Raw genomic sequence first — 16,987 nt, 5'->3', positions numbered from 1 at the left:
GTTTTTTTTAATCTTAAACAAACAAAAAACCCGAACAAAAAACCTCACACAGCACAAGGCCCCTTTTGCTGACCACTGGGCCTTGAGAGTATGCCTTCATCCAGTACTTCGTGAGAATACTGCCAATGTTGAGAGAGTAATCAAATGTCTATTTAAGAGCTGCTGCATTTGGAAAACATGATTTCGTAAAGTTACTTTTTCATCCTTTCTGTCCACATCTAGTTTTACTTTCATCTCAGATTTTAGCACTAGCTTAGTCCATAGTAAAACTCCACCTGCTTTGCCATGAAATTACTCTTGCTTCCAATTGGAGGTTTGTTAGATTGCCTGAATATCTGTATAATGTGATTTCTGTATAGGTAGAATCTTTGCAAGCAGAAATAAAAGAGAAGATGGATAATTACAATAAGCTGTTATTAGAAAAGGAGCAAAAACACCAAGAAATTGCAGCTCGTGATAAAGAGATAGAAAAACTGGTGGCACAGATACAAGAACTGAAGCACAGCAGTACTGAAGCCTCAAAGACTGTACACTACTTGGAACAACAACTGCAAAAAATGAAGAAAGTGGAAACCGAATTAAAACAAGTAATTTTTAAATATTTACTTAAATGGGAGTGGCATTATGCAGACAGTGTCTTCATGGGGGATCTCAACAACTGTGTTAAGTGGTATTTGAGACTATCCCTGGCACCTAGTGGTGAGTTTAACTGTTGTATTAATGGCAGGTGTCACAGCCACAGCTTTAAACAAACTCTGGTTTTATGAACTATAAGCCTACTTACTACAGAGACTGCTTTTTGACAGTTGTCATGTTTGCATGGATCAGAGTTGCTCTTTTGCTTCTCTGGAAATTCCTGAGAAGGTAATGTTACTGAATATTAAACATCATGGATCTTGAATAAGTAACTATGTTTAAAATCATATTATCTTAGTTGGTAGCTCTTCTTGCTATGTGTCTTTGGAGCCAGATCTGTTTGCCATACTCCGAAATTCTTTAGTGCTTTGGTACTACTGCAGATTTAATCACACCTTAGAGTTAAGAATTACATTCCATTTAGCAAAAGTATTTGTCTTTTACCAAACATCTGAGTAATGTTTTCTACCTTCTTAAACTAAATGTTTTGGTTTCCTCCCACCAGTTTTCCTTGTTTAAGTATCGTTGGTGTGTCTGTCAGGTTTGAAGATTTGAGATTGGCATGATCTAAACTAAATTTATTAGTTTAATTGCTAATTCTGTAAATACTTGCTTCCATTATTTTTGATTCTAAAAATAGTGAACAAATTTTTTTGTTTGTTTTGGCTTCAGTTAACATGATATAGACTAGCCAGTTGTAGTTTATTAGTTACTATTATTCCCATCTGTGTGGCACTTGTGAGATTGCATTTGGAGAACTGCTTGGTTTTAGACTCCCATGTACAAGAAAGACATTGGTGTACTGGAGCAAGTCTAGCAAAAGACCATCAAGATGGTCAGGGAGCTGGAGCAAATGATTTTTGAGGGGAAGCTGAGAGAACAGGGTTTGTTTAGCGTGGTGGAGATCTTACTGTTGCCTACAACCACATAATACAAGGTTATAGAGGAGATGGAGTCAGACTTGGAGGTGCACAGTGAAAGGATGAGAAGATACAAGCATGAACTGCAGCAAGGGAAATCCCAATTAAATGTTAGGGGGAAATGGTCATACTAGGGGCAGCCAAATGTTGAAAAAGGGGCTCAGAGTGGCTGTGGTGTCTCTGTGACTTGGAGATGGTCAGAATTCAGCTGGCCAAGGGCCAAGGCCCTGAGCAGAGCCAAGCTGGTTCTGCTTTGGGTCAGAGGTTGGACCAGATTGCTCTAGAGACCCTTCCCAGCTTAAGCTATTCTGTGATTTTATCCAAACATACAAAAGCTGTGCCCATTAGCTTTCTGTCTGGCTTGCCTTGGAGTGGATGGAGACTGTGATAGTGCTGTTGACAAGTTGCTCTTGTCTCCGAAATCTCAGCTTTCTGTTAAACAGGCTTTCTTTATCCATGCGAATTCAAAATATTCTTTTAGCTGTCTGAATGTCCCAGTAAATTAGTCTTTCTTTAAAATCCTAAATAAGCCAAATTCAGACTCTTGTTTTTGTTTTTTCTCTTTTTCCAAGAAACTAATTCGTTGGCTTTAGACAAGGTTATGCTACTCAGTTTGCCAACTGTAGGCATTGTAATAGCTTGCCTTGAAGCAATATTGTGCAGTAAATAAGTGCCAATGGAGCTCTAAGAATGGTTGCGTGTCATGATTTTTTTCTGTAAAAATATACTTGATGTGAATGGCAATTAGAGGTTTTTATTGTCCCCCAAATACCAACATATAAAAAATGTAAGTATTACAGATAATGGAGGCTAGTGCTAATGAGAAATAGGTCTGGAAAGAGTAATTTTGAATATGGAATGGTGTCTTTTTGTGAAGAACACTGACTAAACTCACAGATCCATTTATCCTGCCATTATGTGCATGAAGCAGGTCTTCATTTTTTCTTGGTCCAATTCCTTCCAGTTGTTCAGCTGGTTGATATGTAACATTGATGCTTGTGGTTAGGGTTGTGCTGGAGGATTGCTCATCCTTTTGCTTGAGGTCTTGGAGACAGGGCTCATTTAGGGAGTCTGCTATCCTATGGATTTTGGTATTGGTGAAAGAAGATACCACATTAGACTGTATCTGCGTGGGCATCCAGAAGAAGGTTTTTATGGTGAAAGTACATTACATAAAGCTCTGATTTTTGGCTGGATTGCCACTTGTTTTTGCTGGGTCACTGTAGCAACCTCAGAACACAGCAACTGGAGAACACTAGGAGAAACTTAACTCTTGTGTGCAGAGCCGTGCTGACACCATGAGCTACGGCACACTTGCAACTCTGCTGTCCAGTAAATGCAGGAACATTTGAGGTAAGGCAGCCCAGTTCTGCAGGAATCTGGATGTGCACATTGTTACTGGACGGGTTTTGTCAGTGACCAAGATGGTGTGGGTAATGTCTTATTTTCAGCTGATATAAACAAAAAAAAGGCTCTATTGTTGTTTGGGTTTTGTTGTTATGTGTGTCTTTTCATGTATAGCAGCAGGATGATTGAGGGGCTGGTTAATATCATAGGTTTCATGTGAGGGCAAGAAAAGTTTTCATTTATCCCTTCAGGACAAACAAAAATATTTGTGATAGGTGCTTTCTTACCCAAAAAAGTGCAGGTGATGCTTTCATAATTATTACATTTGGTTTTTATCCTGCCAGTGATACTAGGTGTGAATGACACAGCTTTGTACCCTAACTGGCTGTCTCCCCTATAATTTTCTCTTGTGTGCTGTGTGTGCCTGCAGTGTCCCCAGAGCTGGCCAGAAAGCCAGCAGGGACTGGCTGGGGGCTAGTGGGTGGAAATCAGATGGCCTATTTAGTATAGGATGTGAAGGTTTGGACAACTGTTTTAAATACCTGTTCTTGGGCATGCTGTTTTGATGCTGCGATACAGCGTTAACTTTGTAATTGATGCTTCTTTCATTTCAAGAACAGAAGATGCTGTCTATGTGCTCTGGGTCTTAGTTCCCCTTGATTAGAGAAAAGATGGTCAAATTTTACTTAATTTTTTGTCAAATCGTATGATGAGTCTAAAATAACCCTTCTGTTAGAGGTATATGTGTTGAGCTATGGGCAGAGTAAGAGTTGAACAGCAGAGGCAGTTACTGCCTTAGGTTTCTTGTCCAGCTTTCCTTTGTTGTATTAAGTACAGGTATGTATGCTTGCTGTTTGGACGAATTCCCAAGTGAAGCTTTCTTCCTTGGACTGACCCAACTGCTGAGAAGGACTGTGAGAGAAGGAGGATCAAAGTAGAAGTTTTTAAAATAAATAATTGAAACTATGGTAGCTTGACAGACCACAGATCTGACAAACTTAGTGCTGGTGCTTCGCATTCTGACTTAACATGAGGTATTTGTAGTAGATTTTTGATCTACTCAAAACTCTCCAGCTCTTAAATTTAGCTTGGCAAATATATGGTATCATAATAAATTTGGAAATGGCTACAAGAACAAGATGTTTAGGTTCTTAAACATACAAAACACTGTGTAATTGAGAAAGTGTAACGTATCACCGAATCCTAAATTTTTGGAAGTTGTTAAACTTGGGTTAGAAAAAATAAAGGGGTAAAAACTTAAGTGAGCTAAAAACATTCAGTTGTTTTGAATTCCTATTTCTTCATAGGCCATTGGGATTATGTATGTTTCTTCTTGCACTGGGGTTTGTCAGGGATGATGAAGTATTTTGGCAGGATTGTTCTGGTTAGATGGGTGTGTATATTGACAACAATAAATTCTAACATATTAAAAAATTATATATTGCAGGATAAGGAAGCATTACAACAACAACAGTACAATAACCTGATTCAGATCTCTGCCCTACAGTCTAAATTGGATGAAGCGAGGCACAGAGTACCAGCAGACGGCAGTTCTGCCCCAGTGCTGAAGGAGCAGTTACAGGCAGAGCAGGAAGCACTTCAGATGAAAGAGAGAGAGGTAAGAGTTTTGGTAGGGTCCTGTAGACTTCCGATTCCCTCACATAATTGCAGAAACATTTTGTTCAAACTTGTAACTGGGAATTGAAGCCATTCAAAAATGCAGTGACTGATGTTGTAGTAAATGTGCCCTTTTACCCAGTATTCTCTATGCTTTGGTCTTAACTAACCTTTTTCTTGCTTTGTTCTGTTTTGTCATTCCCCTATCTGTCAGTCTCCCCTCCCACTGGAAACTGTCTTGTGATGATTCACATCAGCTTTCAGACTAATTAATCAATATATCTTGAAAACTGATTTTTCCTTTCCTTCCAAAGTTGAAGTGGAGCGGAAGGTAGATATATTTTTGTTTGACTTTGAGAGTGAGTGATAATTCCTCTAAGAACAGAAAGGGCAACTATGCATAATAGCGTCATCTGACCTCTATTTTGTGAGCCAGGGAAAGTTAGTGATGAGTTCTTGTGACAAGCTAAGCTGAAATGCAGTGTAATTGGTCACATTATTTAGAACTTTTATTGGATTTACATGCACAGATACACCCCGCCCCCCCGTATGTTTATGTAATATTACATAGCTATTGTAGTATCTGTAATATACAAACATACAGTCCGGTTTAGGATGTGCAAAGAAGACAAACATGGGTGATCCTCCAGTTAATTGTACACCATTGTTTCAAGAGGAGTAAGATAATAAAGACTAATTTCTTACAGATGGAAGTTCCAAGTCTCTTAAGAAGTCTGACCTCAGGAGCCACTAAGCCTTTTTCATTGTCAAAGCCCCTATACCTTGCTACTCATCAAGGGAAGAGATGATCAAAGCTGTGGGTGGCAAGATTGCAGTGTTTCCAAATAGCTCTTTGCTCTCAAGCTTTCAAACAGCTACAAGCAGAGAAATGTGTAGTTATTGACTCTTTTACAGGTTGAAGGAGTCAATGCTCAGAACTTTTTTGATTGCTGTGTTACGAAATTAGCACTGCAGTGCTAATTTCTATTTTCTAGGAGGAGGGGAATGGTGATTATATTAACTGCTTGTGATTACATTAGACATCAAATGCTAACATGTCTCCTGTTGTTATGTTAAATTACATCAGTGGTCAAGCCTTGATCAGAACAGATGAACATATCTTTTGTGAGCAGTTAGATTTTTATTTTTTTAAAAGAAAATGGAAAACCACCTTTGCAGTACTTTGGTTTTGCAGCTGAGGAGCTGGAACATTAGCTTCTTACTCTCTTTTTATGTCTCAAGTATTTTATTAATGCAAATTGATTAGAGGGAGTTTAAATCATAGAGTTTGCTGAAGTTACTTGCTCTCAGTAAATAAGGTGTTGAATGAAGCTTTATCTTTTCTGCTTAAATAAGAGGACTTAATTGAAACAACTATGCATTTTCTTCTATTTTTAGATTGCAAGCTTGTTAGACCAACTAGGACAATATAAAGATAATTTGATCAGTAAAAACGAGGAGATACTGCAGCTGAACTTGCAGTTAGAGATGCAAAAAAACCTTAGCACTTCCAGCATCAGCCAACTTCAGTTAGAGAATGCACACTTGAAGGTAGGTTTCCTTAGCTTTAGTGTGCATCAGCTAAAACTTCTGACACCTCCTTTCTTGAGTGTTGTGGTCTTCAGACATTTTAAACGGATAATTTGTTTGTTTCTCTTGTCAAGGGAATATTGCATTACTGTTACAAGGCTAATGCTGGTTATCGTAGAACAAAAACCCTGTGAAACTCTAGGTTCGAGCTTATGGCATTATCTTCTACAGTAATTTGATTTAAATAAAAAGCTTAGCTTTTTTCTAGCCCTGATACATTATGAACTACAGTGTTGTCATTTAGTAAACTCTATACAGTTTTGTGTGCATTCCTGACCTCTACAGCCATAGCAAATGTTACAAGTTAGAAAACTGCTTGGTTGTCAGTCTGGCAATTAGAGTGTTCATCTCTTACCTTGAATGTTCAGAAATGTTGTGGCAATCTAATCCAGTGGTACAAATCTAAACTAAGTAGCTGTAGTTGTGTTCTTGAGTTCTTTAGCATTGTAGTAAGGAGGAGAATGTTCAAATAAAGCCCTTGGTTCCGTTCTGCCATTATACTGGGAGAGAAAGTAAATTCCTTTTAATGAGACTGATGTTTTTTCTGATCAGGAAAATCTAACACAACTTCAGGTGAAGCAAAATCAGGACCTGGGTATTAATGATTCCTCAGCTTTGTCCTTCCCACAAGCACTACTTAAAGAAAAGAATCAAGAAATTGATCACTTGAATGAGCAGATGAAGAGGCTCCAGCATGAGCTAGAGAATACTTTGGAGAATAAAGTAAGAGTACTTACTGTATGGTCATTGCTTTATTTTGAGGGAAGCAAGGTATATAGAATCTTATTGTAGATGAAATCTATTTGATAATTCTCTTAAGAAAGTAGAGAGTATTCTGAGTAGCTACCAGCTGAAGTGTGCAATTCTTCCTGCTCTGATTCAGTAAAAAAATGTAATTTAAACTCTATGTGCAATAATAATTCTGCCTACATACAGTAATATTCAGACCTTATCCTTTTGATCAGGTTGTGGAAGACCAAAAATCTGAAATTGAAGAACTCAGATCACTTGTCGAGCATCTTCGTGGTGACCAGGAAAGGCTGCGTAAGGACAAAGATGAAGAGGTAGAGCAACTCCATGGAGTAATTGAGAAGCTTCAAAAAGAGCTGGCACAGTTTGGACCAGTATGTCATGAAGTTAGTGACAACCAAGATGATTTTTATCAACTTGCATTGGGAAAGCCAGTGGAAAACCTTCAGAATGAGTTGAGGAAAGGACTGATAGATTGTCAGGATGGTATTGATCCAAACAGAAGAAACGCACTGCTACTCTCCAAAGTGAGAGAACTTCAGGAAGAACTAGAGCTTCTCTCAACTGCTAGAGAAGCTCTGCAGCAGCAACTGGAAGAGAAGGAAATGCAGTTCAAAATGGAAGTGGAAATTTTGGAGAAAAAATGCCAAAAACTACGAGAGTCATCAGAGCAGCACATTGCAGAGCTAACCTCTCTGAGAATACAGTACGATGAACTTCAGGAAAAGTACAGCCTTTTCCAAACACATTTTTCTCAGAGAGAGGTTGAAGCAAGGATGACTACTTCTCGCATTCCAGAACTTGAAGATAGTGTGAGAGAAAAGGAAACAAATATTCTAGAGAAAGATATGCAAATGAAGGCAATGGCAGATCAAAAAGAAGCTGACACAACTGAGTTGCAGTACTTAACAAAAAAGGCAGCAGAGCTTCAAACTGAATTGGAAAAGAGAGATGCAAGTCAGGCTCAAGATGTTTATAGTCTTCAGTTAGAAGTTTCTAGACTTCATTTCCAGATGCAAGCACTGAATGAGAAAGAAGTAGCTTATCAGAGAGAAATCAATGAACTGCAAAGTAGCACGGCAAAACTGAAAGATCAAATCAAGGCATATGTGAAAGAGCTTGAAGCCTTAAAATTGGAAAGAGATGAACTTGTTTCATGCTTGGAGTCGTGCAAGCCAAAGGAGCAACATGATCATGAAGAGACTAACGTTCTCCAGCCATTCTGCTGGAGAGAAAGAAAAGGTGAAGCCCTTGAAAAAGGAACAGAGGAATTGGAAAAACTGGAAGCAAATGGTGATCAGTCATTTGCAGTACTGGCTTCCCCTCCTGATAAACTGGTATGTTGTTTGTTTTTTAATAGTGTTGTTTTTTTTTTAAACAATCCAATTTTATGTGTCATATAAAGCCCTACAGTTTATCCTTTTTAGTGCTGTAAGAATGGGTGAAGATGAATACTGTGGCATAAAAATGGCTGTGGTGAGTCAGTTGAAGGGTCTGTCTATCTTTGTGTAGTTTCTCCAGCAGTGGCTAGAGGTAGATGCCTGGAAGGTCTAAGAACAGGGCAAAGACATGTGGAAACCTAATCCAGTCAGTTTTTCTGAGCTGGATATAGTTTTGGGCATGGATCCTAAGGTATATATTGGGTGTAGGTGGCAAGGTTGTTGGCAGTGGGGGGAGCTGCAGGGGGGCCTCTATGAGAAAAGGCTGGGGCTGCTTCATGCTGGGCACAGCTGGTTCCACCGCAGGGCACCACTGAGCCTGTCAGCCATGTGCATGGCACTGCTGCAAAAACATATTTAAGAAAGGGCAAAATGCTGCACAGCCAGTGAAAAGTGAGGGGAAAAAAAGTGTGAGAAACAGCCCATGGAAGAGACCATGCTAGAGGAGATATTCACACTGCAAGGGAGGAGGTAGAGCAGTTTGGAATGAAGGAACAAAATGAGTCTGGGGAGAAAAGGTAGGGGTGGGGTGGGGAGCTGTTTCAGTGTTTGTCTTTGTTTCTTGCCATCCAACTCTATTTTAATGGCAATAAATTTTCCCCAAGTCAAGTCTGTTTTGCCTGTGAGAGTAATTTGTAGGCGATATCCCTGTCTTAATCTCTACCCATGAGCTCTTTCCATCTTATTTTCTCCCCCTGATCTGTTGAGGAGGGAGAGTGAGAGAGCGGCTGGGTGGGCATCTGGCAGCCAGCCAAGGTTAACCCACCCCGAGCTACTAGGACTATGTTTGCCATGGATTGTGGTTTAACCCCAGCCAGCAACTAAGCACCACGCAGCCACTCGCTCACCTTCTGGAGAGAATTGGAAGGAAAAAGGTGGAACTTGTGGGTTGAGATAAGAACAGTTTAATAGAAAAGAAAGGAAGAAAATAATAATGATAATAATAGTAATAAAATCACAATAATAATAATAGGATTGGAATATACTAAACAAGTAATGCACAATGTAATTGCTCACTAGTCACCAACTGATGCCCAGTTAGCTCCTGAGCAACGATTCCCCCCAGGCCAACTCACCCAGTTTATATACTGGGCATGACATCACATGGTATGGAATACCCCTTTGGCCAGTTTGGGTCAGCTGTCCTGGCTGTGTCTCGTCCCAACTTCTTGTGCCTTCCAGCCTGCTTGCCGGCTGGGCATGAGAAGCTGAAAAATCCTTGACTTAGTCTAAACACTGCTTAGCAACAACTGAAAACATCAGTGTGTTATCAACATTCTTCGCATACTGCATCCAAGACATAGCACTATACCAGCTACTAGAAAGAAAATTAACTCTATCCCAGCCAAAACCAGGACACCATGCTTTATGGCTGTCCTGGAGAACTACTTGAAAATTCTTTGTCATGTATCATATTTTTTAGAAATCTTTATTTGCTGTGACTCCCTCTTGTATTTACTCTGAATCTTTTCTAGAACCATTTGCTCCAGATAACCTAATGTGAACTTTTGGAAAGCAGTAAGACCCAGATGACCTGTTTTTCAGAGAGCTGTAGTTGTCTGTCATATGCCAACTTACTGTCTTTTAAGGCTGGCTTACAGAGGTGATAAGTGTTAGTAAGAGGGCTTATATGAAAAAAGTTTCTGAGTGCATAGGAAAGGAAAAAGGTTAGGTGTCAGACTCGTGTGGATTTTGGGGGTCCTGACTGGCATATGATATGGGTATAAAACCCAAGGTGGTTGACGTAAACTGTACTACTTGCCCCATTGTAGTGGGAAGGGAAGATGGCTTTTCAGCACCAAGTAGAAATTATGGTTTGTAGGTAGAATTATTGGATTTCCAAGTTAGGCAAAATAACTGTGCTTTAATGTTGGTATCGCTAATGGTAAAAACCTACTTGCAGCATTACTGTGATGTTACAGAATGTTTCATATTACTTTGCCATTTTACTTCATAGCCCAGCAATTAAAATAGGATGCAGTTCTTTGTTTTAAAACCTACTCAGTAATAACAGTGGGTTTTCATTAGGCTTTTGTCTGGTATCTTTAAGCTACACTGAAGTATTTAGGATGTATCTTATTTAAATTGTACTTGAATGCCATCTTTCCTTACTTAAAGAAATGATAGGATAATTACTATGTAAAATGACTTATGTTTATTTTTTAAGCAGAAATGAAGAGTGTAGCTATGCAAAACATGTGATCATTACTGGTGTTTGTAGCTTTATTTGCTTAGAAGTTCTAGTTTGGATCAGTGCCTTTTGCCTAGGTAATACTGTACATTCAGGGTCTGTCTCAGAAGTCCCGCAGAAAAAGGGATCAGGTGGGAATAGCGTTGAATGATCTATGCAGAACGATGTCCACCAGACCATTGAATGTGTGTATACAAGGCCACATCAGGGCTTAGCCACCTGACTTCCAGTGTAGTGGTCTACAGGACCATGTTGCTTATACAGATAGTGATTGTTAGATCCCTGTTTAAAGAACATAAATAACTGCCATAACCAAATACACTATGTACCAGATTCACTGGCTGTGCTTTTTATCTGTCTCTATAGGTCTCTTTCAAGTTGTAATAGCCACTTAGTAGTAGCAGTAATTCATGGAGATCAGTTACCAGCTTTCTGGTGGAAATCACATGCAGCAACACTGTCTTTCTCTTGTCCAGAGTAAGAGTACAGCTGCTTGATCTCTGCTTAGTAATGATTATTTGTTACAAGCTTACATTACCAGAATATGCTGTGTGAATTCCAGCCAACTCCCTTATTTATGCCATTTGTCATGTAAAATACATACACAGTGTCAGGTGCATGCACAACTTTTAAATCATAGTTACTGTAGATAAAATTTCAGAATGTGTGGAAAATACACAATCTATGTATGGCTCACGTAAAAAATATTTCTCCTTTGAACACAATGCAGGGAGAGTTGAAGGCTATGAACACTTCACAGAATGAAAAGTATTTAATTGTAAAGATGGCATCTCATAAAGAAGAACTTAATTCTGAATTAGGTTCAGCAAAAAAGGAGTTAGGATTCAGTGAAGAGAGAACTGGTAAAATTTTGAAGGATTTAAAGGTATGCTGGAATTCTGGGGGCAGTTAAATGATTTAAAAATAATTCTTCAAGTAGAAACTTAGATTCTGTGATGTTCAAGTTCATGTATATATGTCAGTATATGTATTTCCATGTTTAAGTGCTAAAGTTTTAAAGTAGGTTGAGGAGGGATGATCATCAAAGTTGGAGAATATATTGAGTCAAAGTAAGTAAACTACTGTGTCTTCAGGCATTCATTACGATAGACCTTTTCCTGTGAATCTAGCTCATCCCAGTATAAGGAAAAGTACAGTATTTGGTTTAGAGTATCAACTAACTGAGCAAGATAAGTGACCATGAGCCTGAGAGCTGGAAAGGGGGGAAAAATAACAATATTTGGGTACTTTTGTTCCAGTATGGATTAGCTAAATGCCACTATACAGAACATCTTCAGAGGAAAAGGAATGACTGCTGCTTCGAGTACCAAGACAGAAAACCCACGTGACATTAAGCAGTTCTTTACCTAACCCTGAATAGTGAATGAGAGTTGGTTCAAATTGTTAACATTGAAGAGCCGTTGTGTAATAGTGAACATAAACAAATGCAGCATTAATAGAGCAGCAAAGAACCCCCCTACAGTTATTCTTGGGTATAAAAGTGGAAACTGAAAATTGGGAAATGTATTAAAATGAAAGCTGGAGGAGCAGCTAAAAAGGTAAAGTACTTGCAGCTAGCACTAGGCTTAAAACAGGCTAGGACTCATCAGCTAAGATGGATGATCAACACAAAAGGATTAAGATGATGGTCTAAAATGAGAGAGAGGACAATTATTCACTGTATCTTACAATGTAAGAGGTATGGAGAATGAAATTAAATTTTCATGGTGGCAGGTTTAAAATAAATTAAAAGAAATATCCTTTCAAACAGTGCATCATTTAGGCTCTTAGCCACAGAATCTAAGAGGACAAAAGGGTAATTTTATCTTAAAATGACTTAGATGAAGTGATTGAAGGAAAAACCACCCAAGAACTGTCAAACAGAAAGATGTTGACTGTGTATGCGGCCTGGGATGTGTAGACCTTGGATTGCAGGGAGCTGGGCAGGTATGCTTTGCAAAAGCTCTGCTGTCTGGCAAGGTTCCTTTGCAGAAAGATTGTTCTAGTCCTGTTAAACGTTCCTCGGGATGATGGTTGTAAAAAGGGCAGCAAGGAGGGAAAACAGACCCCTCTTAAAGCAGTGGGTGGGCCAGCTTGGGAGCGGGCTTTGAGAGGATTCAGTGCCCGGGGCACTGGAGATGGAAAACGTAGAGGGAGCAAGACAGCCAGACCTTCTGTGTAAGTCATGGAGGCATTAGAAGAGAAGCTGCAGCTTGGCATGCTCAGTATATGTTCTGGAGTCTTCCTCCCGCCACAGAAGAGGCACAACCTTTGCCATGAGCACACCTGTGCCTACTTTTTCCCTTAGGTGTTTCTATATTAATGGCATCAGTAAGCCCTGGAATTACAGTGAGTGGGGCAGAAGCCTTAGGGTTCCTTAATCACTTGGTGATGGCACACTGGATCCCTGAGGTTATAAGGATGACAGTAAAGGTATTTTCATGATGCAGTTCCGAGGTGTTCCATTTGGATGTCAGCCTCCAGGTGGAGTGAGTAACAGGTTTAGAGGGTGAAAGACAGAAAAAAGGTTTGACTTCTTGACTTCTGGAGCAAGCAGAAGTTAGCACTTGTTAGCACTTGGGACTTGTTGAAGCAGTGGCTCTGCAACAGCAGCCTTCCTGTGGTGTCTGTGACACACATCCTTGTTGAAAAGAGCGTTAAGGTGATAGAAAAGGAACAATAGCTTCAAGAGGCCTTGGGAAGGGAAGAAAGCTCTTTATATCCAAACACTGACTAAATGAGAGCCCTTGTAGCAAGGTAGGCAGGGATGTATCTGCATACTCGGTGGCACAGTATTGACATTATTCAGATGTCTCTGCAGTTTGAAGGTGGAAGTCTAGCCTTGGCCTCGTCAGTGACCATGCCCTCACACTATGGGAAAGATGCTGGAAAGGTTCTGTGGCCATTTGGATACTCAAGCCCTCAGGCTGGATGGACACCTGTTGTGTCTATGTTAGCTGTGTTTCCCTGTTGGCCTCTGTCAGAGGTGGTGTTTGGGTAGAAAGACTTCAGTCTGACCTAGTGTATCTGGTTTTACAGAGTCAGAGTTTGAGAAATGATCTGCAGTGTTGCTAATCAGCAGAGACCTAAGTCTGTTGTTTGGTGCTAGAACAAATAAAAAATAAAAATGGGTAGAGTACCCCTGTGGGAACAGGACACTAAAAGGTACAAGTATGGTCTTACCAAAATTTAGGATAAAGCACGTTGGTATGTACGGCTGCTGTGTGTCTCACATGATGGGACATGTGAATCCATGTTGCTCTTCCCTCCAGTGACTAGAAGTAGATTGTCGACAGTTTCTCCTGCATTGAAATGGCAGGCAAAGGAACCATCTGTAGACTTCTTAATAATTTTTTTCCTGGTGTCCTGGGTCAGGAATTAAGCTTTAAGATAGTTCAGGAGATTTGTCCAGTTAGGTAAAGCAACAGGTTTTGATTTGTATTTATTTGAAAGTAGGAAGATTATCTACACAGCTACAAGGATTACCCTTTTTCCTGATCCATACAAAAGTCAGCTCTGCATAAATACATTTGCTTATTGCACAGATAATTATTTTTTTTTCCCTCCTGTTGATGATATGTGTGGTGGGTTGACCCTGGCTGGATGCCAGGTGCCCACCAAAGCTGTTCTATCACTTGCCCTCCTCAGCTGGACAGGGGAGAGAAAATATAACAAAGAGCTTGTGGGTCGGGATAAGGACAGGAGAGATCACTCGCCAATTACCATCACAGGGAAAATGGACTCAGGTTGGGGAAAATTAACTCAATTTATTACAAATCAACCAGAGTAGGGTAATGAGAAATAAAACCAAATCTCAGAACACCTTCCCTCCACCCCTCCCTTCTTCCCAGGCACAACTTCACTCCTGGATTCTAGAGAATCCAACCCCCCCCCAGCAGCACAGGGGGACGGGGATGGGGTTTACGGTCAGTTCATCACACGTTATCTCTGCCACTTCATCCTCCCTGGGGGGAGGGCTCATCACACTCCTCCCCAGCTCCAGCGTGGGGTCCCTCCCATGGGAGACAGTCCTCCACAAACTTCTCCAACGTGGGTCCTTCCCACGGGCTGCAGTTCTTCACAAACTGCTCCAGTGTGGGTCCTTTCCACAGCGTGCAGTCCTTCAGGAGCACACTGCTCCAGCATGGGTCCACAGCCAGGGTCACAAGTCCTGCCAGAAAACCTGCTCCGTGGGCTCCTCTCTCCACAGATCTGCAGGTCCTGCCAGGAGCCTGCTCCAGCACGGGGTTCCCACAGGGTCACAGCCTCCTTCGGGAACCTACCTGCTCCGGCATGGGGTCCTCCACAGGCTGCAGGTGGATATCTGCTCCACCGTGGACCTCCGTGGACCGCAGGGGGACAGCCTGCCTTCTTCACCATGGTCTTCACCACGGGCTGCAGGGGAATCTCTGCTCTGGCGCCTGGAGCATCTCCTCCCCCTCCTTCTTCACTGACCTTGGTGTCTGCAGGGTTGTTTCTCTTACATGTTCTCACTCCTCTCTCCAGCTGCCGTTTCTGTCTGTCCCAACTGTTTTTTCCTTCTTAAAAATGTTATCACAGAGGCGTTACCACTATCGCTGATTGGCTCGTCCTTGGCTGGTGGCGGGTCCGTCTTAGAGCCGGCTGGTATTGGCTCTCTCTCGGACACGGAGGAAGCTTCCAGCAGCTTCTTACAGAAGCCACCCCTGTAACCCCCCCGGCTACCAAAACCTTGCCACACAAAGCCAATACAGTATGCTTGTTAAAAGCCTGGTTAGCTGGCATATAAAATACGCTAAAATGTCAGATCATTTTTACATAAAACCTGGGAATAACAGTAGATAAGACTACTAAATCTGGGAAGATCTTTTTAAATGCATGTTTTTCAGTTTGTAAAATAATATTTAAATTCCATTAAATAATTAATATGTGTTATTTAATTGTAGGAAAAAGGTGAAGTTATGTTTGACTTGACAACTCACAATATAAATCCAAAAACTCAGATTAAGCAATCACAAGAAAATATTTTGACTCAGGAATTGGACATGATCAACAACTCTGAAGAGGAGCAAGATTTGAAAAAGCATTGCCAGCAAATGTTGGAAATTCATCAAACTCCTGATTCTCCAAAACACACTTTGAAAGACTTCCAGGATTTCATTGCAGGTATGGCTTCATGGGGCTCACCTGAGATTGTGAGAAAGCAAGATACAAGCATGGAACTTCAACCAGTGCTTCAGCTGACTCCCTTTTCGGAAGTTGAAAGCACAGATTTTGAACTGATGCACACCAGGTCATCCATTCAAGAAGATAATTCTGTATTGCTGGGATATTCTAACCTGTATGAAAATGACAGTGAGGAAGCAGCAGTGGGAGTAGATAGAAAATCCCCAGCTTTTTCTGAAAGCACCTACTCTATTGATGATGACCAAGATATGGAAAAGATTTTGGTAAGTGATATTTCATGTCTGATTTCATTCTAATTAAACAAGACTGCTCAGCTGTGTCCCCCTCGGATCATTGTTGGGCCATTGGCTCCAAGTAGTAGAAACTTACACACGGAGAGGGGTAGGTCCAGTAACATTTTGGACACACAATTGTTAGTTCATCTCTCACTGTTGTATGGCGGAGCAAATTATGGTCCGTATTAAAACACTGTTTACCACTGCTTGTCACAATTGAAAACAGTCTTCCAAAATCTAAAACTGAGCGATAAGCTGCTTACAGCAGGCTTTGCGTCCTGCATGTCTATACGCTGCTAATGTGGTGTCATTGCTTTTGTGCTCTCAGAAGATTTGTTGAGAGGACTCTTCAAATCCTGGTACTTTTGCAGTGGTGCTACATGGAAGTAACTGATGAATTTGTGATAATACTTTATGTGCAAGTAATTGAGCTAAAACCTGTAAAACTTTTTTGCTACCATGGTACTCAGTTTACTGTAACAGTTCTCCACTTACGAATATCTGTTATTGAGCATTAGAAGAGACTGTTTCCAAATTAGAGAAGAGAGGTTTTTCTTTTTAATGGAAATATTTTGTATATTTGTATCTGTATCATTTCACAGGAAGATAAAGTCTGTACTTCAGAAAATTAATCGTTGGTTGTATATTTTTGTGCCTTGAATGACCGTTAATTATAAATGCATATCTGTTTCTTAAGACTATTGAAAGGGAGAAAAAATGAGATAGAATGGGTTCCAAAGAGCACCAATGTGGCATTCATTGTGGTATTTGCCATCTCTAACACCATGATCAAGTAGGCATTTGCTAAAATCTGCACTAGTAACAAAAGTTGTTATAAATGCAGAATAGTCTACAGCTGGATTCAGAAAACTAAACTAATGTGAAAAATTATTTCCAAGCAGATAAGAGAAGCTGATAATCTGACTTTAACCCCTTCTGATTTACAAGATGATGTAAGATCAAGAGCATCTGCCATAGATGTGATGAGCGATGGATATGGCAGCAGTGAGTTTAACTTTGTACATTCCTTTCACCTTTTGTTAACTTCAGTATAAA

The 16,987-nt window shown here is 40.4% G+C and overlaps 1 protein-coding gene across 4 annotated transcripts in view; it reads left to right on the top strand.

Moving 5' to 3' along the window:
• The window catches only part of PCNT (pericentrin), a 102,874-nt gene that overhangs the window by 58,027 nt on the left and 27,860 nt on the right, over window positions 1–16,987 (top strand). For 3 of the 4 annotated variants that reach the window (XR_774296.1, XM_010566971.1, XM_010566972.1), the window contains exons 33-40: window positions 360–587; window positions 4,351–4,521; window positions 5,919–6,071; window positions 6,663–6,833; window positions 7,076–8,197; window positions 11,221–11,376; window positions 15,416–15,919; window positions 16,831–16,936. Coding sequence is in view for 3 of the 4 variants with exons in the window: in XM_010566971.1 (XP_010565273.1) it covers window positions 360–587; window positions 4,351–4,521; window positions 5,919–6,071; window positions 6,663–6,833; window positions 7,076–8,197; window positions 11,221–11,376; window positions 15,416–15,919; window positions 16,831–16,936 (2,611 nt within the window). In the remaining variant the exon portion in view is untranslated. The remainder of the gene's footprint in view (window positions 1–359; window positions 588–4,350; window positions 4,522–5,918; window positions 6,072–6,662; window positions 6,834–7,075; window positions 8,198–11,220; window positions 11,377–15,415; window positions 15,920–16,830; window positions 16,937–16,987) is intronic. The other variant, XM_010566973.1, reaches the window with a different exon arrangement.

This window comes from Haliaeetus leucocephalus, unplaced genomic scaffold (genome assembly GCF_000737465.1).
Source record: "Haliaeetus leucocephalus isolate CR32 unplaced genomic scaffold, Haliaeetus_leucocephalus-4.0 Scaffold223, whole genome shotgun sequence".
In the NCBI taxonomy this organism is placed as follows: domain Eukaryota; kingdom Metazoa; phylum Chordata; class Aves; order Accipitriformes; family Accipitridae; genus Haliaeetus; species Haliaeetus leucocephalus.
Note: the sequence above shows the minus strand (reverse complement) of the source record. Positions and strands in the feature narration are given on the sequence as shown.